The following is a 24,091-nucleotide window of genomic DNA, read 5'->3' on the forward strand; positions in this document are numbered from 1 at the left end:
CCTCTATCTCTCCCTCTCTTGCACCGATATACACACGTAAACAAACACGTATCAAGACACTTTCACAAGCAGTCGAAGCAGGATGTATCGTTATACTCTCATCGCCGCATTCGCGACTCTCGCAGCCATCCAGCCGTCGAGTTCGAGCGATGTCTCGCCTGCTAGTCTCGGCGCGACAAGCAAGCAGCCAGATTTCGGTGTTCTCAATGGCGGAGGTCTCTATAAACGAGAGGACGACAATGTCATCGGCAACACCGGAGATTCCAATGGCGCAGGGAGTGGGTTTGCCATCTTGCGCGCAAACAGGCGCTGATCTTGATTCCGCAGACTCGGCTCAGCAGGGCACCGCCAATGGTGACCACAGTCTCTACGGTGTAGCAAATCTCAATTCGCCCTTGCTTGCATATAAGCAGCCAGGCGCTAAAAGCTCTCATGAGCACAGTCATGCAGAAGGCGCGACCGCCTATAAGTGCAAGGTACGTCCCTCTCCGCAGCAGCAGAGCGAGTCTCACTGGCTCTCAGCGCGGCGGTGATGATGTTTCGTGCAATACCGGCTCGAGCAATGGCGTGGGTAGTGTGTCGGACATGCTGTCCCTTTCGCGCTGTACTAAACTTCGCTCTCTCAGATTCTGCTCAGCAGGGCTTCGCGAACGGTGACAGTAGTCAATATGGCGTCTTGAACGCTAATGCACCCCTGCTCGAGTATGATGCGCCCAAGTCGTCCGTTTTCACCAAATGCAAGGTATGTAAAGTTCGCTGCGCTGGCTAGCATCATCCGTGCTGAGCTTGCCGACAGCGCGGTCAATCGGGTGCCGAATGCCATCACAAACGTCAAATGGACCTATTTACTACCAGCAAGACGCTGCTTCCCGGATCGAAAGCGTCGGACCAGCGAGATTCGAGCAATGCAGTCGGTAGCTCGCATCAACAGGGCACATTCGAAGGCAAAGACTCTGGTGATCCTCTCAGTCTTCTCACGGCTGGAGATGGTAGCGCAAGCACTGCTGACACCAAGAAGAATCACCTGCATCACCGTCGACCGCTCAATTGCAAGCGCGATGGCAATTGCGTAAATGACAACTCAGGCGATAGCACGGGCGTTGGCAATTCGGCCCAGCAAGGCACGTTCACGGGTGACAACTCACCCATCGGTGTCATCAATGCCAAGAAATCCGTCTTGCGCCGTGCAACTGACGTCGAAGCACCCGCCGGTCTCGCGAACAAAGACGATCACGAAGTAAGGTTCTGCCCAGCTGCTATCCTTGCACTGAATACAAGGAAGACAGTACTCAATTCTTCAGCTGTAGCGTTCACGAACATTCTCGATGTATAAGTAGACAGGAATTGCAATGGACAATACGGATCGGATATCCAAGTATACAAGAAACTTCGAAGTGCGTCTCGTGAGTGGTCGTGTCCTTTGCAGATTAGTGATGGGTTTGGTGTTGCTGGGGTTATATCTTGTGGCAGCGTTTGAATTGCACGTATGCTTCTACGAATTGAGTAGGCTGGCCCAACTGGCGTGTGGACCATCGGTGCCGGCAGCAGCAGCGGCCGCGAAGAAAGATGTCGTGCGAGATTTCGAACGCGATCGCGTGCGAGTGCCTCTAGCTCGCTTGGGTATCTGCGACCCATTGGGCATTCCGAGCAATACGCCACCGCCGAGAACGCCGACTTTGCCATTCGAATGTTCGACGACGACGCCAGTATTGGATGATCTGACGGAAGTGCTGGAAGAGTGGTTCGACGAGCTCGAGGCATTCGAAGTCATTGAAGCAGAATGCAAGTGACCTCTCTGACGGCGAGCTTTATTGGGCGAACCAGGCGCAGAACGGACGATATTCATTCGAGGCGCATGCACGGGAATGGCGTACGTCTCACTGTTGTATTGCGAAGCGGGCGCGAGTGGCAAGGCAAATTCGCCGTCGTATTCCGGAGAGCTCTCTTTCCTGGCTATAGGAGGCTGCGACCAGCTCTGCTGGATATCGACACTGCCCGAAGCAGACGAAGTGCGCGACAGAGTCGATGTCCGCGAGCACGGCCTAGCGAACAGATCAAGTGAGGGTGTTGCGAGCATCGAAGAAGTGTCGGACATCAATGATGATGCTTCCGATAGCGGCGAACCGATGTCGAAGCCAAGCAAAGGCGTACTGCCTATAGAATCGGTATCGAGCGAGGAGCGCGGCGAGATCTCGCGTTCCACAAATGCAGGCAGTAGAGTCGTCGTGGATTCAGACGATGTACTGACATCGGAAGAACTAGCAGCTGCGGCAGTGATCGTGATCAAGGAGTCTGTGAGTGGCTTTGGCGATTCCCTTCGTGTTGAAGGGTCTATGATTTGAATCGCTCTACTCTTCTTGCTTGGGCTAGCAACGGCCGAGGCCGTGTCTGTCTTCGTCTCTAGAGCAGCATCGATGTCGCACAGACTGAAAGATCGCACGATGGCATGCAGACTGCGAGCAGAGCTTGAACTTGGCAAGGATGATCTGCCCGGCGCTGGGTATATTTCTCGAAAGGTGTTCGCATTGCTTTCGCCCTGACGGAAGAGGACAACATCTGGATCAACCCAGAGGGTCCATCTCTCGCCAAGCCTCAAGAGCTGATGAGCTACTGTTTCGACAGGAAGCTCGGCAGCTTGTGCTGCCTTGATGAGCTGGGTATCAAAGTGATGTGTATCATGTGTTGGTCCGGATCGAGACAGAGAGCGATATGCCGAGCCTCGCTCGGCGTCATTTAGGTGCCAGTGGTTGACGTATCGCAGCTCGAGACTTGCCCGCAGACTCGAAGCGAATCGCTCTGCTTGCGTTTGTGTGACTGAGCTAGGCGGAGCAGTCAACTGCTCTGTGAGAAAGCCAGCCGCTGCGGCGATCTCCTTCCGCATCGCGAGCTGGTGCTCCAAGTCAGTCCTATATCGCGTACTTGGTAGCGTCAGCTCACCTTGGCTGCGTGCTGTTCTGACTGTCCGGTTTGGATGTGAGTATGCGAAGTTCCGAGATCTCGCGTGAGTAGACGTGATCGAGCGAGCTGCGCCCCTCCAAGAAAATCAATTGACGTGCTGATACGATTGATCAGCGCGAGCTGCCTCGAAGGCCAAAGTATCGATCAGCCTTTGCCAGATCTTTACCATTCGTCTAGGTCCAGGCTCTGGGTACCCAAGATGCTCTTGCGGGGGACTCGAGAGATCTTGCCGGCGAACGCACCTGTGCAGTCATTCTCCGAGCTCGGTATCCGCGATCCAGGCGAGCGACCTGAGAATCAACGCATGCGTCAGCTGGTCCATTCGCCTGATGGATGGGACAAGGCATGGCAGGCAGGCTCCACACCTTGGGACAACAATGACATCCAACCGGGCTTGAGTGAACTTTTGGAGGAGCTGCCGATCGGCAAAACACTGGGTCAGCCCGGCAAGACGGCAATCATACCTGGCTGCGGGCGAGGGTATGACGTGGCCGCGATAGCTGCACGATACGAGATGGACTGCGTCGGTCTTGATATCTCGCCGACCGCTGTCGAAGCTGCAAAGGTCTGGTACGCTGCACAGCCGAATCTTTCGGACCGTGTACGGTTTCAGTGCGGCAACTTCTTCGACTTTGAGGTCCCAGATGACAAATTCGCTCTGGCTTACGAGTATACATTCCTATGTGCTTTGCCGCCCAGCATGCGCAAGGCATGGGGACAACGCTTTTCAGAGATCATGGCGCCCGGCGGTCATCTGATCGCACTCGTGTTTCCCATGGATGGAGATCGCGCAGGCGGGCCACCTTACTCTGTCGATCTGGATCTCTTTGATGAACTCTTGCCCGATTTCGAGAAGATCCACCAGAGCGCGCCCAGTCATCCCGCACCCGGCCGAGAGCGGCGCGAGATGATCACAGGTGCGCTGACCGCCTGGTATGTTTGGTTCTTACTGACAGACGCGTGCAGTCTGGAAGCGCAAGTGAGGACGCAATGTCTGTACATCATATAGTCAAGACTGCATAGAATGGCAGAGTATCTAAGGCGGTGTACGAAGCTCCACGAGGGTGAGGGAATCCTGGCCCCGACTCCTTCGCCAATGGTTGTGTATGTCCAGCATGGTCTGGTCCATGAGAAAGCTGCATGTTACAGATTAGCCCGGAGTTGAAGGCAAGCCAGGGCAAGTTGACTGACGCATATTTGCGCATGAAGCGTTCCGACATTTCCCAGTTATTCGGATCCAGGCAATTCTCTTGATGTATGACGGATTCTTTGACGAGATCGCTTAAAAAGGGATAGAGGTTGATCTCTGCCTTCTTTGTGATCAGGGCATCACGCTGTCTGCTGCATCAGCCCCATCTCCTCCGTGCCATGATTGGTCGCATACTAGATTGGGCCAGAGAAGGCCGTCGATACACTGATCGTGCGAGACAGTACATTGAAGCGAGGTAGGACGTAGCGTGGGTGGCAAGTGATAACTTGGATCCTTCTTGCGGTTCTCAAGATGATAGCAGATGAGCTGGAAGGCTTCGAGCTTTGCATCTCCGGCAGCGAATTGACATATCTTGTCCAAGTCTGTGGAGCCCTCGGGTGATTCTACCGCTGTAGACTGAGAGGCAGTCGAGCTCCAGGTGTTGATGATCGGTGAAGTGCTCTGAAGGCCCGATGAGGATCGAGAGCGAGGGGCACCGAGCTGAGCTAGTGCCTCTGCGCCTTGCAAATCGCGAATATCGGCAGTAGACTGTTGCGTAGGAGGGGCAGGCAGACCAGCAAATGCTGCAGGTTGATAGACGGGCTTGCTAGCATGGATGAGAAAGGGTTCGGCGCCAGGCTGTTCTTGACCGCGTCTCATAGACGGTGAAGATGCTGGTTGATCTGGTCGAGTGAAAGCATTGGCCGGGAGGCCATTGGTCTCAGATGTTGAAGTCGAGGCTCTCGCGTCGGTCGGGTGCGATGTTGGTGCGGTAGGCTTGACATGGCCTAGAGCTTCGTGGACGACGTCTGACTCTGTACGATTGAGCTCCTTGTCGATGAACATACGTTGCTCGGGGGTGACACAGCCGCCGAGGTCGCGACCAAGGAACGCTGTCAAGCTGGCGACCAAGTCTCGTAGCGACTTGTTCTCGTCAGCCAGCGCTCGGCAAGCGGTCCGCAGCATCGTAAGCTGGTCATCTCTCGAGCTCGAAAGGACCGAGATCTGGAGCTCGAGATCTTTGAGATAGGCTGCCTTGCGCTGACGAAACTCTCTCTGGGCTTGTCTGTTCTGGGCCGTCCTGGATTCTTTGCTACCGCTAGCCCCGCCGGCCTTGGCTTTGCCATTGACACGCTTCCTTGTTGATTTTCCGGCATCGCTATCCTCTTCCATGTCAAAGTGACTGCCATCCTCGCTCTATGGCCGGTCCCATCTGAGTCAGCAAGCAATCTTGGCCTCCAGAGAGAAAAGGCGTACAAATTCGGACTGCGCTCTTCGAGGAGCCATTGGAGGGGCGGAGACGACTGCAGACGTCACAGTCAGGGTCTTGTGGTGGTCAGGCGAGGGGAGTGCGCAGACTATCGAGGTAGTTTCGCCTGCTGTTCCTGTATCGTCAGCTTGATGACACATCATTACAAATATTTCGAGTCGCACCTGACGAGCGCAAGCTCACTCACTACGTGGCAGCAGGAGCGATGTCTTCTCTAGCAGACGAGCTACTGGCTGATCTGGATGGCTCGGACGATGACGCACCAGCAGACGACTACGAAGCCTTTGCGACGAACGGACACGTCGCATCGGTCAACGGCAAGGGCAAGGGACGAGCGAGTGAAGATGACGAGGAGATGGACGAGAGGGACGAGCAAGAGATGAAGCAAGAGGATGACTTATTGCCTATACCCGAAGGAGGCATAGCGCCTGCAGAGGAACTGGATGCAGAGGAAGTCGAGAAGATGCAGACGAGTACGATCGATTCCGTCAGGCAGATAGCAAAACTTGTCTCGACTGCCCGCTTCAGGGACACACTGGCTCAAGTGGAGCAATACTCTGCTCAGACACCGGGCGACATGTCATCCTCCGACTCGCCAGAGTATCGGCTCATCGTACAGGCTAACAATCTTGCTGTCGAAATCGACAATGAGATATTGCTGGCTTACAAGGCAAGTGAGGACTCGTGGCGTCTGCATTGCGCTGACACAGCGTCAACCTTCCTTGCAGTTTGCTCGAGATCATTATTCGCCGCGGTTCTCTGAGCTGGAGCAGCTGCTGAGCGACTTTGCACCCACTGATTATTGTCGCGCCGTCCTTGCCATTGGCAATCCAGAGGTCAGCCATCCCTCACTTGGTACGGAATGCAGAACCCTGACGGACAACGAGCAGGACTTGGGGACGCCCGATCTCAAGGGCGTGCTGCCGTCAGCGACAGTCATGGTCGTCACCGTCACTGCAACGACAAATGCCGGCCGACAATTGACGGCCAAAGAATGGCAAGCCGTTCAGGACGCCTGTGCGATGATCGCGCAGCTTGAAGCCGCTCGGCGAACGATTATCGAGCATGTCAAATCGCGCATGAGTCTTCTCGCGCCCAACCTGACAGTTCTGCTCGGCACCGAGACAGCTACAAAACTGCTCGGCGTTGCAGGCGGCGTGACTGCGTTGAGCAAGATGCCAGCTTGCAATATCCATCTTCTCGGCGCTCAGAGAAAGAGCGCTTCCGGTATCGCGACAGGGTCCCATCTCGTACAAAGGCGGCACACTGGCTTCATCTATGCTTCTGACCTCGTCATGAGTCAAGCGGAAGAGTACAGAGTCAAGGCTCAACGCAAGATCGGCGCAAAGGTCGCACTTGCCGCCAGGATCGACGCGCGACGACAGTGCAAAGACGGATCGTTTGGTCTCAAAGTAAGAGAGGATATCGAGACCAAGCTTGACAAGCTCGCCGAACCGCCACCCGCTAAGCTCACAAAAGCGCTGCCCGTGCCTGCAGAGGGAAAGAAGAAACGCAGGGGTGGCAAGAGAGCGCGGAAGGCGAAGGAAGCCTATGCAATGACCGAGCTTCGTAAGCTCCAGAACCGACAGATGTTCGGCGAAGCAGAGGAAGAAGACGGCGCCTTCGACGAAACCAAAGGCCTGGGCATGATCGGCAAAGCGACTGGCTCTATCCGTGCAAATGTAGCCGACACGCGCACGAAAGCCAAGATGTCAAAAGCGAGCAAGAACCGCCTCTCGATGCTTCGAGCGGCTACGTCTGGGTCACAGACCAGCGGCACTGCTTCATCGCTCTCCTTTACGCCCCATCAAGGTCTCGAGATCATCGATCCGACACGGGCGAATCGTGTGGAGGAAGCAAACAAGAAGTGGTTTGCTGCTGGCTCCTTCAGTCATATCCCCAGCAAGGGCTCGCCTGTTGTACCTGGCTCTAGATAGCGCCGCAAGCATGCAGCGTTTGTCTGACATGGCCGTCGCGTCCTCTGCTGGGCGCTGATCTGCTAGCTCTCGCTGAACAGCAAGCGCCCCAGCGTTGCATTGCTGAGATGCAGGCCCATCGGAGGCTGCTGTGGGATCCCTCAGGCCAGTCCGAGCGCTTCGTCGTGGCGAGCAGCAGCGACGTCAAGCTGTACGAGCTCGGGCAAGAGCGCAGGCGTCAAACGGTCAAGACGGTCGCGGCTTACTCTGACTTGGCTGCCGTGAGGAGTTTGGCCTGGTCTTACTCGCATCCCAACCTCATCGCACTCGGCATGCTCTCCGGAAAATGCATACTTCTTCACATGGCCACCAGCCAAAGTGTCGAGCCAAACACTCCTTCGACGCCTGGACAGGTACAATTACAGGCGAGAGCGTCCAGACCGTGCAACAGTGTCGCCTTTTGCCCTTCGGATCCTCACTTACTCGCTACTGGATTGGACAAGTCCAGAGACTATGGTCTGCAAGTATGGGATATAGAGACTGCAGCAGGAGTCCTACAGGCAGACATGGATGCCAAAGCTCAAACGCGGCTTGGCGCGGCATTGTCGGAGCCGAAGCCGCTCATGCAGCATGGTCCTTCAGAAGCTTGCTCCTCCGTCATCTTCCTGGCCGGATCAGGCTCGCCTACCATTGTTGCAGGCATGGGCGCAAAGTCATTGCGATCCTACGACTTGCGCGCTCCTTCGACTCATCAGCAGAGTTTAGTCTGGTCCACCCGATCAGTCAATGGGCTCTGCGCAGACCCATATGACAATCATCGCTTTGCGAGCTATGGTGATGACAATGTAGTCAAAATCTGGGACACGAGGTGGCCAGCAGACTCGATCCTGTCATTTTCAGATGACGACGCGAGCGACAAGCGCAAAGCCAGGGACGTATACCCTGCCAGACGAGCCCTTGAGCCTGTGAAACTGACGGCAATCGCCTTCAATTCGTCGCGACGAGGCTTACTCGCTTCTTCAGAACGTGACGAGCGAGCTTTACGAATCTGGAATGTCATTGACGGTCCTGCCAGCAATGCCCTGGTAGAGCCTCAGCACCGCAAGACAGCTGCGGCAGACTCCGAGGTGCCAGTGCCTCTCAATCGGTCTCGCCACGAAATTCCCGGACTGGCGCGGCCGCTGCTCTTCAGCGAAAGCCTTACGCCTGCTTTCTCTCAGCCAATTGCAGCGTTCGCGTTTGCTGCCCGCACAAAGGGGAAATCGCAAACGGAGCTTGTGTCTGTTTCGCGTGACGGTCAGATTGAGCTCGTTCAGCTCGTGCCACCCATGGAGCTCGCATGGCATGTTTCTGGCGATCTCGTCATCGCACGAGGCTCGCAGGGCAGGCTACTCAATCGCGTTCGCGTGCCTCCAGCAGAGGACGAAGAGCCTCATACGCTCGACCTGGACATCAGCAGCGTCATGCGTCGACGGGCCATCGCAGGCTATGGTGTCACCAATCAGTCGATGGCATCAGACACCGAGCCCGACCTTGCGGACATGTGGTCCTGGCTGAATCATGTCGATCGGCTGGCAACGACCACCACGACACGTGTGCGTAGCATCGAGTTTGACTACCAAGGCATCCTTTCTATCGTCCGGGGTATTGCTCAGGGCGCCCAGATCGCGAGTACGCCAGAGCGCGCGAGTCCGCAAGGCCGCAGGTCAGAGTCTGCCATCTCTGTGCTTGATGATGTCTCGCGATCGCTTCGCAAAGGTGAACAAGCCCGCGCGAAGGATGCCGTGTTTGCAGAAGCTGTCAAAGACTACAACAAGCTGAACAATGTTCCTGCTTTCGCGCCTGCTGCCACGTCCAGACCGGCGCAAAGACGACTCGCTTTGCACATGCTCGGTGCTGACTATGCGCTTGACTCCTTCGAGGATGCAACAAAACGATATGAGAAGGCAGGCCAGCTCGAAAAGGCAGCCGCCTGGACTTTATTCTCGGGCAACACAGAGCAGGCTGTCAAGATCTTGCAGCGCAGCAAGGATCCTCAGATCAAGCTCATTGCGCCTGCGCTCGCTGGCTTCCTCGCACAGAAGGACACACTTTCGTCATCAAAGAATGCGATCTTCCGTGATCTGTGTACTTCCATCTCGGGCGAGCTCGACAATCCATTCTCACGGGCCATGATGGCCTACATTGCCAACGGCGACTGGTCTGACATTCTCGACGAGCAAGGCCTGCCCCTCCGTGATCGCATAGCTGTCGCGCTACGTTTCTTGAGCGACGACGAGCTCGTCAAAATGCTTCAGCATCTGGCCAAGTCAGCTGTACAAAGTGGTGATCTAGAGGGACTCGTCCTGCTCGGTCTGACGCCTTCGGGCTTCGACCTGCTACAAGCCTATATCGATCGAACGGGCGATGTGCAGACTGCGGCCATCGTGGCTTCGTATGCTCCCCATCGATGGCAAAGCACGAGAGCCGAACGATGGATCGGCGCCTACCGTCGGCTGCTCAACAAATGGAAGCTGTACGCTCAGCGTGCTCACTTTGACATTGCACGCGGTGCACGGTCCAGGGCTATCGCCGTTACACGACCTGTCGTTGCTCCTCCGACTGCCACTCGCATGTTCGTTCGCTGCAATTGTGCGTCCTTCGTTCAAAGACAGGTGACAAGACGCTGATGAGCTTCTCAGTCTGCAACGAGGTCGTCTCTGCAGGTTCACAGAGTACGCAGACTCGCGCAAGCGAGACGAAGAGGCCGGCAAATGCGACGGAGCGACGAAAAGTGACGCATTGCCCCAAATGCGGCCAGTCGTTCCCGAAATGCTCAATCTGTCTGCAAGATCTCGCAGTGGCAGACGATTCACAGGCACATGCTACTGGCGATATCAAAGCGATCGCTTCTGCGTGGTGCTACTGTCAGACGTGTCGGCACGGCGGGCATGCGATGCATATCCTCGAGTGGTTCAAACGAGGTCACAAGACGTGTCCAGTTGCAGATTGTGATTGTGCTTGCTCACGCATGCGCTGATATGTATAGATGGGCTCGTGTTGTTGTCATCTCTGTGCACGTACATACAACATTCTTGCTGAGCGAGAGGGATCATGTTTGCCGAGTATTGCGTCCTGTGAGCATGCCAAAGTTGCGCCTGTTGAGCAGCAGACCTTTCATGGCTCTTATCTCGCTCTTGCACTGATTGATCGCTGGACTCTGAGTGACAGCAGTGCCGTGTATGGCTTGGCTGACGTGCTCTCCGCCTGGTCCCATAGAGGCGGCAGAACTGATGTGCTGGTTGGAATAGTAGAAAGACTGTGCAGAGACTTGGGAGGAGAGCGTGTCGAGGGAAGAGAGTAGCCTCGCGCTGCCGGAATCATGTGGCGAGGTCTTTGTGTTGGGCTGCTTGAGTGTCTTCAGTTCGACAGCTAGGACTTTGAGCGAAGCACGCAGATCCCGGGTAAGATCAGGCGCTTCGTAGGTCGTTTCAGCTGTACTGCCCGGTTCAAGAAGAGGTTTGTGCTCTTCTGAAGCTCGTGCAGGCTCGGCAGGTGTCGCGACTTTGGCTGGCTCGGACGGGTTGAGCGTCGCTATAGCGCGAGGATGAAGCTTGGGATGGCGATGAGCGTATGCCTTGAGACCGACGAGCAGCTTGTCATAGATGCCGTTGTTGTGCTGTTGCAGTGATGTCAGTCGAGCCGAGAGGAGCAATAACCTCGGAAACACGACAGACTGTGTCATCGCCCACGATGAGTCACGACTACAGCGGCTGAGCACCTCGGGCACGTACTCGGTAGGTGAAGACAGCGATGCCTGTCAGGCTGCCCGTCCAGAAGATGAGCGTCGCTAGGAAGCGCAAGAAGTTGGGGATCGTCTGATTGGGCGGCAGAGGTGCAGGCGGTAGGGCGTATTGAAGCAAGCTGGCATCCCGCGCATAGTCTCGCGGAGGCGTAGCAGGTGCCTGTCAGGAGATGAGTACATGGATGGGCGCTCGACGAGATGAAGAGGACCGACTGTGCTTGTGGGCGGTGGCGTAGAGGCAGGAGGAGACTGACTCTGAGGAGAGGCCAGGTCGACGCCGCTGCTCGTAGAGACTGACCTGTCTGGCTCTGTCGTGTTGGCGAGTGCCTGCTCGCTCATCATGCCCGGCGCCTTGTCGTCCTTGTCTGCCATGGTGTGCCCTGTTGAGGCGAGCAGAGTCCAAGCTTGCGAGTGCCTTGGCCACCACGCACGCGAGCGCCGACTTAGCGCTCCTTGCCCGTGAGATGATCGATGCAGTGCTCATCTGTGCGCACAGTCTCCTTCAAGCCCATCAGTCAGAGCTGATCCATGAAGGGGCTGGCAGTCAACCAGACAGGCAAGCCCCGGCTGACAAAGTACTACACCCCCGCACCGTCCCATGCCCGCATTGCCGTCGTCAACAGAGTCTACGAGCTCATCACGGCTCGCTCGGAGTCTGCTTGCAACTTCATCGATATACCCGAAGGCCTCGACGGGCTCGGTCTGCGAGGAGGTGACGCTCCACCCGCTGTGAGGCAGGACATCGTCCCTCGAGCCAACAAGGTCATCTTCAGACACTATGCCACGCTCTATTTTGCAGTCCGTCCTCCTCACTGGCCTCCCGAGACCACGTCAGATCTGATGCTGCACACTTGTCCAGGTCGTCGTCGACGAGGCAGAGAGCGAGCTAGGCATACTCGATCTCATCCAAGTCTTCGTCGAGGCCCTCGACAGATGTTTCGAGAACGTCTGCGAGCTCGACCTCATCTTCCACTTTGATGAGGTGCACGCATTGCTAGACTGCATGGTCGTCGGCGGTCTCGTGCTCGACACGTCCATCGACAGCATCTCCACCAATTTCAGGGCGCAGGCCAAAGCTAGAAAGGCAGCTTCCGGCGCGTCTGCCATGTCGGACCTTACCCTGCCTTCGCTCGGCTCATCGCTCACCGGTGGATGGGGCAATCGGTTTGGCCTGGGCGCACTGAGATCCTCAGCGAGATGATCGTCGGAACCCTAGCTCCTCAGTGAAGGAGGCTTCCGACCCGTTTTGCAGGAATGGCGGGCACACAGTGCAATGCTATACAACGCCTCGAGCCAGCCAGCCGGATCTCGAGCTTACACGACTCCCTTCTGACGTGCTGCTGTCTACTTTGTCGAGTTGCTGTTCAGGTACGGCGTAAAGGAGAGCGTGATGGGCACGCCGTAGCCAGGATATCGGGCATGGTACGTCTTGTAGTCGCCTGCAATGATGATTGCATCATCCTTGGGATCGTAAAGAGCTTGTGTCTTCTTGATCTTGCCGCCCGGGTTGGTCCATGAAGCCGCAAGCGTGTGGCCGATCGTGCTGACATTCCAGATCGCGCTTTCTGAGAGTGAAGGAACGGCGTAAGCGTTGCCAGCAGATGACGGTTCACCCGAGCTTGGCGCGACATCGCTCAGGATCGCGTAGCCAAGCTTCTTGGGACCAAATGTCGCGCTATTGCCATGGGGCACAATGCCACCCAGTGCGGGATAGCGGGGATCAACGCCGTTGATGGACATGAGGTTGTAGTAGCTCGAGTTGCCAACCTTGGCAAAGAAGACTTCCAGAGCAGAGTTGCGCTTCGTCGTCGTGCCATAGAAGGGCAATGGTGAGCTAGACTTCTTGCCGTTCATGCGGGTCGAGTAATTCTCAGAGATGTAGCCAAGCTTCTTGCTCGAGGTCCTCAGTTGAACGACACCTGAAGCGGCAGCAGCAATGATCGTTGTGCTCGTCGTGGTATGAGTAGCCTTGGCATAGACAGTCGTCGTCGTGGTGGTAGCGCCTTTCTTGACCGTCTTGAGATGAACATCAGTGACGGTCGGGCCAACGTTGGTGTAGTAATCCTTCGTGACGGTGACGCTCTGGGTCTGCAAGACCGTCGTCGTACCAACAACGGGGATCGTCGTGCTGTGCGGGCTCTTGTGTTCGACCTGTGCAAGTGCCTGGCGGGTAAAGTCCTTGCCGTCGAGACATTTGCACTTGAGCGCATAGTGTCCGTTGGAGCCCTTCTTGCACGTGAGCGTACCCGCGAGGGATCCGTCATATCGGCATTGAGATTTGCAAGTATCCGTGAATGCCAGGCAGAGCGAGTTGTCTGTGTTGGAAGATTTGACGAGTACGGCGGGCGCAACGAGCTTCGAGACCACCGTCGGCAGCGTGATAGCTGTCTTCGTGACCTCTTTGGTGATCGTCGTACCGTCGGTGACGGTTGTGAGCTTGACTACTGTGGTCGTTGGCACCTGCACATGGCGTGAGATTCAAGCCGCGATGGGCGAAGCGGGATGTGCTTACAGTGACGGTCGAGGTTACATCCACAGTGACAGGCTTCGTATTGTTGACGAGAACACCTTCAGTGACGGTGGTCGTGGCGGTAGACGAGACAGTATCGGTCGAGGTTGTCAGGAGGACAGTCTGAGGTGTAAGGTGAGCTTTGCCAATCTTGTTGAGAACGGTGTTCGTCTTGTCCTTGCCATTGCAAGAGCAGCCGAAATCTGCACCGACTCATCAGCGATGCAAAACCAAAGTGCACGGATCGCGCTCACCGTAGCCATTGCCAGCGGCCTGGCATTCAAACACGATAGAGACTTCTTTGCCGTAGTTGCCCGCAAAGCAGGTCTTGTAGCAGGTACCAGTGAAGTCTCGACAGAACTGCTGTGCTGCCTTTTGCTTGCTGGTGAGTTTCTTCGAGGCGACCAGCTTGCTGAACGGTCCCTTGATCGCGCGTCTGTGCAACTCACGCGCTTCGAGACCGCTGGCGTGCGAGCTGCCAGTGTGTGCAAGGGAAGTGCTTGCGAGGCCAGCCAGGGCCAGTGTGACATACTGAAGTGTCGTGAAAGTCATTCTGCGAGTGGACAGAAACTGTTATTGTACGTGTTCTTTGTGCGGAGTTGCGTCGAGTGGTGTAAAGAATGTGTCGAGTCTAGCTCGTTGCTGTCTCTTCAGGCGTCGAGCCTTGCGATGCTGTCAAAGCTGTCGCTACTTTGTCTGTCGAGGTGCAGTGTGCTGAGGAACAGGGTCAGCTCGCAGGTCGTCTTGGACAATAATAAACACGCCAGCCAAGGCGCGTCTGCAACGAAACGCCTTCCTCGTAGCGCGTCGCCACCTTCATTGACGCGCTGGAATGAATCGGCACGAGTTCTGTGATCGTCTTTACGCCATGCATTCAGGTGCGGTCACACTTGGAAAGCGTGGAACGCATACAGACCCGCATCGCGTCCAAGCAGCCCTGCATCGCGCAAGATTGAACTCTTCTGAGCATGCCAACCGATGTCAGCCGAAGCGCTGCCAGGTGAGCTTGACAAAAATCGCAGAGCCCGGGTGACGTCGCTTTCCGAGTCTAGCTTGACGAGACTTCGTCGGCTGGTATCTTCGGCGATATGACTCGGTATCGAAGTCACACTTGTGTCGATGTACCAGCCTACGTGTGATCCTGTAAGCTCATTGAAAATCACAATGCATGCGCGTACCTCGCTTGCCGCGGCCGTTGACCACAGCGAAACCGAAAGCGCCGCCTTGGATGTCTTCAAGCGTAGTGTCATCGAGCTCGACGCAGCGCAGATGTGAGACTCGTCGGACGTAAGTTCGACTGTCGTCTTCCTTCGTGAATGTACCAAGCGTTTGACACAGCGGGAAGATAAGCTTGCTATGCAAAGCCATCACGTCGAGCGATGGTCTCGTTCGAGGAATTCTGCTTGGGCTCTCTGTCCTGCCGAGATTGCTGACAGGCATTGTGCCTGCGCGGGCGCCCAAGAGGTTGACGGGCGCACCCAAGAAGCTGCCGCGAACGTCTAGTATCTCTACATTGCTCGCTTTACCTCTGAGAAAGTCGGTCACGCCGTCCAGAGTGAGCCAGATGCAGTGTGCTAAGCCGAGATCGAGCAGACTCGGCTGATCTGGCATCGACAGGAGCGCAGCATCCGTCACGGCTGTACTGGAAATATCAAAGACCCGCAGACGACCTGAGCGAATACAAGGCGCGAGAGTGAGGATGCGGTGCAGATCGGCGGCCGTCAAGGGACTATGGGTAGATTCGTCGCCATGCAGACTGAGCTCCACAAGCTCCGCCGTGACCACGTCGGGGGTGGGATCTGGGCCTGAGCCCACAAGGAGACGCTCGATCGAATGCGAAGTGAGCCCCTTGCAGCTTGCCAAATTGAGCGACCGCAAGCGCATACCCGGCATTCGACCGAGTGCATCCAGCAAAGATGCTGATGCTCTCGAATGCGAGAGATCGAGATGCGTCAAGTTAGGGAAGGAAACGACAAAAGCTTCCAATAATGCAGGTCGTAAGAGGGTATGACTCATACCGAGTCGCTTGAGATGGGGAAAGCGTGTTCGAAGCAATGTGAAACGCCGAGTCTGCTGATCGCCAGCATGGCCTTGTAAAGTGACTGTATGAGCCGATAAAGAAGCATCGAATGGGCCTTCACCCAGACGATATGTCTCGATGAGTTCCTGTATTGCATCGATCATCCGAGCGCTGACACAGCCACACATATCTAGCGCTTCAAGTGGCGTGGCATGCAGACCGACGTCCGTGCCGACATTGCAGCTTATCGTTGCGCCTTGTAATTCTTCATATTCGGCTTCGATGCCGCCTCGCAGCAGAAGCTCGAGCAGTACTTCCGCCGAGATGGCCGAATCCTGGTATTCGGAGAATCCAACGGCGGTAAGGTGACCGATCGAGTAATCCTCGAAGAGTTCACTTTGCGCTCGGGACCTTGGCTCGAGTAGCTTGGCTAAGATTGCCTCCCTCTCGGTGCGATTGACCAAGAGTGAGCCGAGATCGCGTGTGGACCGAAGGAGATTCAAAAGTCGGGTAGCGGTCACAAAGCGCTGATGCTGGCCCTGGGCACCGGTGCGCGCCATGCCATGGGTCCTGAAGGCAGCAAAGGAGATCATTTGCGTGTGCAGGCCCGGATTGCTCTGGTGGCGTCGCTTCTCCTCCTCGAATGTGATTTGATCATCTTCGAGTGCTACCAAGGGCGGGGTGGGCAGACCTTGCATGACCATCTCTATGGATTGGTTTGGAACCTCGAGAAAGCGAGCAGGCGATGCTTCTCGCGAGGTTGGCGGGGTATATTGCTGTGTATCTTTCTGGTTCAGACGCATTCTGCGAGCATCAAGCGATTCAGAGCGACTGCGTGCTCTGGAGCTTGACCGTTGGCGAACTGGCCAGATGGGCTCGTCTATATCTTTCTTGCGTCGCATGGATGGCGAGCGCCCGCGTGACCTTTCCGGCGAAGCAGTCTGAGACTCTCGCCGAATGCTCGTCGATGCTGTGCCGGGTATCTCTGGCGTCGAGGGTAACGAACGGCCTCGGGGCCCGGGCGAGTCCGCTTCCTCTTCGTCGTCGTCAGAGTCCTCTTGCTGCACGCCAACCGTGGCTACGAGCTTGGCAAACGTCGTGGGAAAGCCAACATGGAGCTCTCGCCACAGATATTTGCGCGCCTCGCCATACCAGGTCCGATTGACCAAGCTAAGACGGGCAAAGATAGCGGGAGAAGAGTCGATAGGCCGAGATAGGAGCGTGACGGGCGCGATGGAGCCTCTCCTGCCTGTCGAGTAGGAAGGCCGGCTGTTGATCGATGGCGTGACATTGCCAGTACTATAGCCCGTGCTTGCGTCCCTGTCTACCGCCAGATAAGGGTCCAAAGACGCTCTCGGCAGGAGACTTTCGAACAATGCTGATAGGATGAGACTGCTGTCCGACATGAGCCAATGCAAACGCAGACGAGGCCAGGGACGTGCTTGATGAGCTCTGGCGGTAGTCTGGGAAGTCTGTTGTCCGTCGCAGAGTCCATCGCTGCCAAACAAGCCGATATCAATGGCCAAGTGATCCAGGCAAAATGTGGAGTTGCGCGCGCGAAGTCAAAAGAATTCTACAGCTGATTGATGGCTTCTTCGATCTTGATGGCAGGCAAGGGCGTCGTACACGAGGCAACTTCCTTCACGGCTGCCCCAATCGCGTGCTCATGAACCTCGACAGACCAACCTGGGCGCAATAGAGTTTGAGCTCTACTGGCAGCATGCTCCCAAGACATGTCAGATCACTCTCGCTGGCCTACAGGACGTCTTTGACCGTCATCGCACAGGCCAGAACTTCTTCGAACTCAGCCGGAAAGGCTACTATAGCGGGACACTCTACCACCGCGTCATAGCCGTACATCTGCATCCTGAGCATATTCCTTCAGACAAGCAGCTGATGCCGTCCTCGCAGGATTTCATGATACAAGGTCGGGACCGAACCTCCCTAGGCCGAACAGCTCTGCTATAGCTTGTCGATCGAGACAGGCGGTGATCCTACTGCGACAGGCAGGGGTGGACAGAGCATATGGGGCAAGCCCTTCGAAGACGAGATCGTGCGGCTGCTCGTTCGTCCATCGTTGGATTTCACTCACGCAACAGGCTGCATCGTCAGACGCCCGACTTGCGGTTTGTGGGCGCAGGCATACTTGCTATGGCCAACTCGGGCCCAAACACAAACGGCAGCCAGTTCTTTATCACCTTGGCGCGTCAGTCGCTTTCCTTGCTTACAGTGCCAAAGTGACTCTTTTGACCCATCACACAGCGACGCCCCACCTAGACAAGAAGCACACAATATTCGGCCGGGTCAAGAGCGGCATGAGGGTCGTAGAGCGCTTGGGAGCACTAGCAGTAGACAGCTCAGACAGGCCCAAGGAGGAGATCAAGATTGTCAAGAGCAGGATAGCGGAAGAGTGAACAAGCATGCATATGGTTATGTTTGCTACAGCGCCAGTCGAGTGCGTCTACAACGAGGATCGGATGATGTGCCGGTGAGAATGATGTGAGTGCAGAGTGACTCATCCAAGTGATCGTCTTTGTCGAGAAGCAGGACCGGCCTGCTTGCTCGCTTCTGAGCAGATCATTGAACGATAGTGACACCGTCGACCACAAGAGGCGCTTCGAGCGTGGCCCGCCCGATTCGATTGCCGCCTTGCAGATAGCCTTTGCCTGCCTCGATAGTACGCGCGAGCAAATTGGATGCAGATTTGCGAGTGCGCAATTGCTGGCTTGCTTGCATGTATCGCACATCGAGATGTTCGACAGAGCGCATCGTATGCAGCTGCTGCTGGGCGCGCTGATGGTGGTGTTGCTGGTGCTCGATCGCCATTGGCTCCTCTTCAGAGGCTGGGCTCGATTCTTGCGAGTCTGACCGGCGTATTTCCGGCGAGACGCGTTGCCTGTGCGCTTGCCTTTGCGCAGTGCGCGTGTAGGGAGACCCAGACTGGGCGGAGGATGTCCTCCGCATGGGGCTGTTGCCCGGTGTCGGCACAGCAGGCTTGCTGTACGCGTGATGCTGGGACACTCTGCGCGGTGTAGGTGGGCAAGCAGAAGAGGCAAAAGTGGAAGTCGAGCCGCATGATTCGAGTGATGGCATCCGTCGGTCAGCAAGGGGCCGACCGCCCAGAGCAGCAGCAGTGACGGGCACGGCTTGGCGCAAGAATGGCCGGAAGTGGACAAGCAGCTCCTCTTCGGACATGCGCAAGTCATAGTCAAGCAATTGCAGCAACTCTGCGCGGCGGAAATGTCAGCATGTGCAAGCCGAGCGAGCATGACGCGCGACTGACGAGATTCCATGAGGTTGGTCTCTGCAAGGGGGAAGATTGCAGCATATTTTGTCCAGTGCATGTTCTTCGGGCTGTTGTCATTGAGATACTTTGCCGCGACGATGAGCGTGGCAAGGAAGACGCGATGACGAGTGCATGGCATGCCTTTGCTGACTTTTGCCAGTCTTCGTTTCAGCCTGTCGAGATAGACGAGCGTGCAGAGCAGCGTAGGCACCTGAACATTCGACTTTTGTACGAGTGTCAGGATGAAGGCTTCTAAGCTCGGCAGCGCTGGATCAGCAGCAAGATCGCCAGCGGCAGCTTGTCCCTCGAAGCCATCCTTGGTGGGCGTTGCGGGTGGTGATGGCAAAGGCGCGGTGGCTGGACCACATTGGATCACGTCGTAGACCTTCTTCGCAAGGTAGGCTGCGCGTCAATGTCAGCTTCCGATCTCAGATGAGGTGAGCAGACACGTACTGATCATGCCTTTGGTGACCCTGCTCCGCACGAGTTCCAGCAGTGCGGGATCGTGCATATACTTGGGCAGCAGTGACGCCGGCAGGCGACGATGGCTCGACGGCAGAACCGAAGGCGAGCTCATCGAAGCGGACGATAGTGACGAAGAGGATGAGGAGGCAGACGCAGATCGCTCCATGTTCATGTTCGATATAAGTTAGCGGGTCGAGGTAATTCGAGATTCTACTTTCTAAAGACTGAGTGATTCGCCCTGCGAAGTCTGGTTCTAGTCTCGTGTGATGATCTAATGAGACTGCCTAGACGATGCCAGATCGACTGTAGAGCGTCAGAGTCTCGCGATTGTGTACGCCTGAGCCGCCTGTGCTCGAGGATGTGGCACGAAGCGAGGGATTGCTGTTGTAGACAACGACCAAGAGTGCCTGCCTCTTGAGGGATCGCGCCTTAGACAGTGGGCTGGCTCGTCAGTCGAGAAGTGACGCTTCCGACACTTGCTAGCAAGCGATTCGCGAGATGAGCGAGCGAGCGGCCGCTTCAAGAGATGGCGAGCGGCGAGGCAAACTGAATTTTGTGTTTTCGCTTTTTGGCTTCCCGTGTCGCGACTCGCGTAAGATTGGCGCGTGCACTCCTAATGCGACCGGGCAGCCGGCCTTGCTGACACTCGCTCGAGAAGAGACGAGCGAACGAGCACAAGGGCGGGCGAGCGAGCGAGCGAGTGTGGGCAGTGCGAGCTCTACCTCGATATCTGCACGATTGCTCCTACAATCTGGGTCGTCCAGAAGATTGGCTTGCGGGTCCAGAGCACGTAGCTAGCCTCTGCTTAAGATAATGATCGGGAATTTGTCGTGTCAATGCAACGCGTGGCGATAGGAGCCAGCGACGGCGGACGTGTAGACTACGCGACAAATGAAAGCGGGGTGCGGCCGGCAATGCGGATCGCCTTCTAGCGCTGGCAGATTTGTCGATGACGGCTCGATGGCTGCGCTTCGTCTAGGGGCCCGCCGGAGATCTCGACCTGGCCTATATGCGACGTGCAAAGCAGGAGTGATGACTCTATGCGACCGTTATGACCCTCGAATATGCTAGCAAGGCCGTTCGGAAGTGCACGCTGCGTCTCTTTCGCAAGGACTGTCCTCAAAATGCAAAGTGAGTTGCTATATGGGCTAGCACAAGTCTGAGCCGAGGCTCGCTGTCCTTGGGGCGGATGAGCCCGCAGCCGTCAGGATATTGCTGTTCATTCGATGCATCGAAAGCTCATGAAGGCCATATGCATCCATGTTCGACGACAAAGGGTCCTTGCGCTTCTACAACTGACTGCCTTGTCCGACGAGCTAGACATACTCAGGCACAGCGGGCGCCATGCGATCGACGCTTTGGGAAGCCGAGGCAGATGGTCTTCCAGGGTAGCTCAAATGCTGTGACATGCTTTGCACATCAGGGCTGTGAGATCACATGCCCATGAGCGGCATGCGCAACCTCGTGCCTACGTCACTGTCGAAGGAGATGGCTGAATAGCCAAAACCGGACACTTGATTGACGCGTCGCGTCGATTAGACTGGCTCCGCAGTAGTGAGGGGAACATAATCGACAGACGTGACTGTCGGCCCGCGAGACATCAAGCGAGCTTTCAGACCTGATAGTGATCGCAGAGCCGAGTGACTGGTTCGGCCCAGAGACGCAAAAAGCGTGGACGCCATGGCGACCTTGCTGTCGCGCGCATTGATTTCGTCTCGATGACACGCAATTCTGGGCCGTCTCCACCAGCGCAGTGTCAACGAAGATCCAACGACAGAAACCGAAGAGAACGCCATCGCCAGACCCGCCAGCATGGGATGCAGATGAATACCCCAGGGGAGCAGAACGCCCATGGCCAGAGGGATACCGACAAGGTTGTAGACAGTCGCCCATCTGCAGCACACGTCAGCCTCGCAAAATCCGGCTACACATGTCACGCACAAGAAGTTGAGCCTGATCTGGTGGAAGATGCGACGCGAGAGATCGAGCGCGGCGACGACGTCAAGAAGGTCGTTTCGCATCAGCACTATATCTGCCGCTTCGACTGCTATGTCTGTGCCAGAGCAAAGTGCAATGCCGACGTCGGCAGAGGCGAGTGCGGGACTATCGTTGATACCATCGCCGACCATAGCGATGTGACGTCTGCCTGCGGTCTCTTTCTTACACTGCTCGACTAGCGCGCGTTTGCCTTGTGGTGATACACCAGCGTGAACGTCCTCTGGAGGAATACCGACCTCTGCAGCGATAGCGAGCGCAGTTGCACGATGGTCTCCCGTTACCATCAGGACGCTAATGCCCATCCACCGCAGCCCTTCGATAGCTTGACGAGCTTCAGGTTTGATCGTATCTGAGAGTGAAACAATGCAGGCTAGCGCGTTATCGATCGCGATGAGAATGACAGTCCTCGCTCGGGCTTCCTGCTCGTCCTTGAAGCCCTCAAGCGAAGCTGGCAAGAGGACATGGCTGTCTCTGGCGAGGAACGCCGCGTTGCCGATTGTAAGAGAATGGCGGGTGGAGCTTGAGCTCAGACTTGCATTGCACTTGACGCCAAGACCGCTGACAGCCTGAAAGTCCGAGACTTCGACTGACGCAATAGCAGCCGAAGCCTCGGCTTCTGACGAGCTCAGAGACGAGTGTCCAAAAGCGCTGATAGCTGTTGCCAGAGGGTGCTCTGATTTGCTCTCTGCCGCGCTAGTCATCAGTAACACCTCACGTTGCCATTGTTGACGAGCGGCCAGGTCTTGTGCATCTACGGCAGAAGTGTCTGTCCAAGCGATCTCTTTGACAGTCAGTTTACCCATTGTGATCGTGCCCGTCTTATCGAGCAAGATGCGATCGACCTTGTGACTCGCCTCGAGAGGTCCAGCGCCCTTGATGAGGATACCATTCTGCGCACCGACGCCAGTGCCGACCATGACTGCCGTTGGCGTGCTGAGACCGAGCGCACAAGGGCAGGCGACCACGATGACGGAGATGCAGAGCTGAAGACAGACCATGAATTTATTCGTTGTGGCGTCTCGAAAGATTGTGGGCAAGGTGGGCAAGACGTGGGTGTGCGAGAGAACCATCCAAGCGACGAAAGTGAGCAGACCGAGACAGAGCACGACAGGGACAAAAACGCCTGCGACCGTATCAGCAAAAGCCTGGATGGGCGCCTTTGAGGTCTGCGCCTCATCGACGAGCTTGACAATTTGTGCGAGTGCCGTGTCTCTGCCAGCTCTCGTCACACGCATGTCGAGCGTACCAAGGCCGTTGACGGTGCCGCCGATGAGCGCATCGCCTAGAGTTTTGGGAACAGGCATGACTTCACCGGTGACCATGCTCTCGTCGACACTCGACTGACCGCGCAGGACATGACCGTCGGCAGGAATCTTGTCGCCTGGCACGAGCTTGACCGTGTCACCGAGCTGCACGAGTTCGGTCGCAATCTTGCGCTCAACCGTACAAGCTTCGTCGGTGTAGATGATAGCAGACGATGGTGTTAGTTGTAGCAGCTTGGACAAGGCAGCTGAGGTCTTGACCTTGGCAAGGTTCTCTACATATCGGCCAAGGGAGATGAAAGTGATGAGCATAGTAGAAGTGTCGAAGAATGTCTTTGGGTGGAAGTCTGGATCGCCGCCGGGCAAGAGCGCGAGGAGCATGGCGAAGACGCTGAAGAAGAAGGCTGCAGAGGTGCCCATTACGACAAGGACGTCCATAGTGGCACTTCCGTGCTGCAAGCTCTTTGCTGCTGACTTGTAGAATCGGGCACCGACGCCAAACTGAACTGGAAGGGTAAGGAGCAGACATAGCAAGTCGCCCAGATAAATGCCCTTGACGAGACGCAGATTGACGAGCGGACCGACGAGGGACAGCATAGGGAAGACCATGCTAAGCAGGAAGACTGGCACAGCAAGCATTGCGCCCCGACGGAATGCATCGCGCCAACTTTGGATTTCCTTGGTACGTGCGAGCGACTTGAGCTGGAGGGTATCTGATTCGTCTTGGAGCACAGCATCAAAGCCGAGATCTTCTATTGTCTCTATGAGTGCGCGAGGGCCAGAGAGGACCGACTTGTCGTAGGTGACCTTGACGCGTTCGGTGACGAGCGAGACGGCTACGCTCTCCACGCCCGCAAGTGCGAGCAGTCCTCTCTCGACAGAGCCAGTACAGCTCGCGCATGTCATACCGTATACTCCCAGCGTGACTGTATCCTCTGATCTATCTGGTAGGGGCGAAGCGTCGAAGCCCATGTCCTGCTGTTTTTGTCAGCGCGATGAGTAATAGCGCAAACGGCAAGCTGACTTCGATTGCCTCGCATAGCTTGGCCACCGTCCATCCGGACGAGTGTTCATATGTGATGGTAGCCTTCTCCGCCAGGAGGGCTACACTGACAGACTTGACGCCGGGCTGAGTCAGGCCGGATTCGATGCTGCTCACACAGGCACCGCATGTCATGCCCTCGACCTGCCCATGTCTGGAGGTCAGGCTCATCCAACTTATGCAAGAGAATGGATCACCTTCAACACTACCGTCGTGCTCGGCTCTGACACTGTCTGTCCAGCTTTCTTGTCCTCCATCTCGTCCCGGGGGTATGATGACTTGGCGTCCATCTTGCAAGGGATGTGTCAGCCGCCACGAGCTATTTGGACCGACGCGCGATGCTGCAGCTCATAGAGATGTCGGCCATGCGGCAATCTGTCCGTGTGAACGAC

General features: G+C 56.3%; 11 protein-coding genes across 11 annotated transcripts; 5 read left to right on the plus strand and 6 right to left on the minus strand.

Annotated features, from left to right (window-relative positions):
* Nucleotides 1–82: 82 nt before the first annotated feature.
* Nucleotides 83–1,307, plus strand: L969DRAFT_93505 (uncharacterized protein; the record flags this gene model as incomplete). The annotated part of the gene is made up of 6 exons (XM_014714075.1): nt 83–278; nt 328–476; nt 523–574; nt 627–742; nt 797–1,237; nt 1,287–1,307. The coding sequence occupies 6 exons, from the start codon at nt 83–85 to the stop codon at nt 1,305–1,307; spliced, it is 975 nt and encodes a 324-aa protein (XP_014569561.1).
* Nucleotides 1,308–1,492: 185 nt separating this feature from the next.
* Nucleotides 1,493–2,881, minus strand: L969DRAFT_16342 (uncharacterized protein; the record flags this gene model as incomplete). The annotated part of the gene is made up of 1 exon (XM_014713574.1): nt 1,493–2,881. One exon carries the CDS (start codon nt 2,879–2,881, stop codon nt 1,493–1,495), a length of 1,389 nt encoding a protein of 462 aa, XP_014569060.1.
* Nucleotides 2,882–3,093: 212 nt separating this feature from the next.
* Nucleotides 3,094–4,230, plus strand: L969DRAFT_86229 (uncharacterized protein). Its single transcript, XM_014714076.1, has 2 exons — nt 3,094–3,875; nt 3,925–4,230. The coding sequence occupies exons 1-2, from the start codon at nt 3,158–3,160 to the stop codon at nt 3,939–3,941; spliced, it is 735 nt and encodes a 244-aa protein (XP_014569562.1). The 5' UTR covers nt 3,094–3,157; the 3' UTR covers nt 3,942–4,230.
* On the minus strand, nt 3,995–5,557 carry L969DRAFT_93508 (uncharacterized protein; the record flags this gene model as incomplete). The annotated part of the gene is made up of 4 exons (XM_014714077.1): nt 3,995–4,094; nt 4,150–4,292; nt 4,343–5,344; nt 5,405–5,557. The coding sequence occupies 4 exons, from the start codon at nt 5,555–5,557 to the stop codon at nt 3,995–3,997; spliced, it is 1,398 nt and encodes a 465-aa protein (XP_014569563.1).
* A 65-nt stretch (nt 5,558–5,622) lies between these two features.
* Nucleotides 5,623–10,352, plus strand: L969DRAFT_93509 (uncharacterized protein; the record flags this gene model as incomplete). The annotated part of the gene is made up of 5 exons (XM_014714078.1): nt 5,623–6,087; nt 6,146–6,253; nt 6,308–7,336; nt 7,435–9,964; nt 10,015–10,352. The coding sequence occupies 5 exons, from the start codon at nt 5,623–5,625 to the stop codon at nt 10,350–10,352; spliced, it is 4,470 nt and encodes a 1,489-aa protein (XP_014569564.1).
* On the minus strand, nt 10,176–11,724 carry L969DRAFT_86232 (uncharacterized protein). Its single transcript, XM_014714079.1, has 3 exons — nt 11,331–11,724; nt 11,107–11,277; nt 10,176–11,048 (listed from the first exon to the last, which is right to left on the minus strand). Exons 1-3 carry the CDS (start codon nt 11,487–11,489, stop codon nt 10,425–10,427), a joined length of 954 nt encoding a protein of 317 aa, XP_014569565.1. The 5' UTR covers nt 11,490–11,724; the 3' UTR covers nt 10,176–10,424.
* On the plus strand, nt 11,491–12,450 carry L969DRAFT_102432 (uncharacterized protein; the record flags this gene model as incomplete). The annotated part of the gene is made up of 4 exons (XM_014714080.1): nt 11,491–11,603; nt 11,662–11,915; nt 11,977–12,281; nt 12,342–12,450. Exons 1-4 carry the CDS (start codon nt 11,582–11,584, stop codon nt 12,448–12,450), a joined length of 690 nt encoding a protein of 229 aa, XP_014569566.1. The 5' UTR covers nt 11,491–11,581.
* On the minus strand, nt 12,423–17,246 carry L969DRAFT_102433 (uncharacterized protein). Its single transcript, XM_014714081.1, has 8 exons — nt 17,089–17,246; nt 15,768–17,038; nt 14,805–15,728; nt 14,517–14,755; nt 14,209–14,298; nt 13,881–14,157; nt 13,630–13,829; nt 12,423–13,577 (listed from the first exon to the last, which is right to left on the minus strand). The coding sequence occupies exons 1-8, from the start codon at nt 17,139–17,141 to the stop codon at nt 12,462–12,464; spliced, it is 4,170 nt and encodes a 1,389-aa protein (XP_014569567.1). The 5' UTR covers nt 17,142–17,246; the 3' UTR covers nt 12,423–12,461.
* L969DRAFT_93513 (uncharacterized protein) lies at nt 17,233–18,060 on the plus strand (the record flags this gene model as incomplete). Its single annotated transcript, XM_014714082.1, has 7 exons — nt 17,233–17,277; nt 17,327–17,381; nt 17,433–17,500; nt 17,558–17,573; nt 17,632–17,699; nt 17,759–17,852; nt 17,909–18,060. The coding sequence occupies 7 exons, from the start codon at nt 17,233–17,235 to the stop codon at nt 18,058–18,060; spliced, it is 498 nt and encodes a 165-aa protein (XP_014569568.1).
* A 25-nt stretch (nt 18,061–18,085) lies between these two features.
* On the minus strand, nt 18,086–19,569 carry L969DRAFT_93514 (uncharacterized protein; the record flags this gene model as incomplete). The annotated part of the gene is made up of 4 exons (XM_014714083.1): nt 18,086–18,214; nt 18,254–18,873; nt 18,930–19,334; nt 19,386–19,569. 4 exons carry the CDS (start codon nt 19,567–19,569, stop codon nt 18,086–18,088), a joined length of 1,338 nt encoding a protein of 445 aa, XP_014569569.1.
* A 1,363-nt stretch (nt 19,570–20,932) lies between these two features.
* Nucleotides 20,933–23,870, minus strand: L969DRAFT_47019 (uncharacterized protein; the record flags this gene model as incomplete). The annotated part of the gene is made up of 3 exons (XM_014714084.1): nt 20,933–21,290; nt 21,339–23,632; nt 23,682–23,870. 3 exons carry the CDS (start codon nt 23,868–23,870, stop codon nt 20,933–20,935), a joined length of 2,841 nt encoding a protein of 946 aa, XP_014569570.1.
* Nucleotides 23,871–24,091: the final 221 nt, after the last annotated feature.

The sequence above is a fragment of the Mixia osmundae genome (genome assembly GCF_000708205.1).
Source record: "Mixia osmundae IAM 14324 unplaced genomic scaffold scaffold_3, whole genome shotgun sequence".
NCBI lineage: Eukaryota > Fungi > Basidiomycota > Mixiomycetes > Mixiales > Mixiaceae > Mixia > Mixia osmundae.

Coding starts and splice junctions, on each gene's coding strand:
- L969DRAFT_86229 (XM_014714076.1), top strand. CDS start 3,158: ATGCTCTTGCGGGGGACTCGAGAGATCTTGCCGGCGAACGCACCTGTG.
- L969DRAFT_86232 (XM_014714079.1), bottom strand. CDS start 11,489: ATGGCAGACAAGGACGACAAGGCGCCGGGCATGATGAGCGAGCAGGCA. Junction 11,278..11,330: donor CGCCACCGCCCACAAGCACA/GTCGGTCCTCTT, acceptor ATCTCCTGACAG/GCACCTGCTACGCCTCCGCG. Junction 11,049..11,106: donor TCGCTGTCTTCACCTACCGA/GTACGTGCCCGA, acceptor GCGATGACACAG/TCTGTCGTGTTTCCGAGGTT.
- L969DRAFT_102433 (XM_014714081.1), bottom strand. CDS start 17,141: ATGGACTCTGCGACGGACAACAGACTTCCCAGACTACCGCCAGAGCTC. Junction 14,158..14,208: donor CAACTCCGCACAAAGAACAC/GTACAATAACAG, acceptor ACGACACTTCAG/TATGTCACACTGGCCCTGGC. Junction 13,578..13,629: donor ATGTAACCTCGACCGTCACT/GTAAGCACATCC, acceptor CGCCATGTGCAG/GTGCCAACGACCACAGTAGT.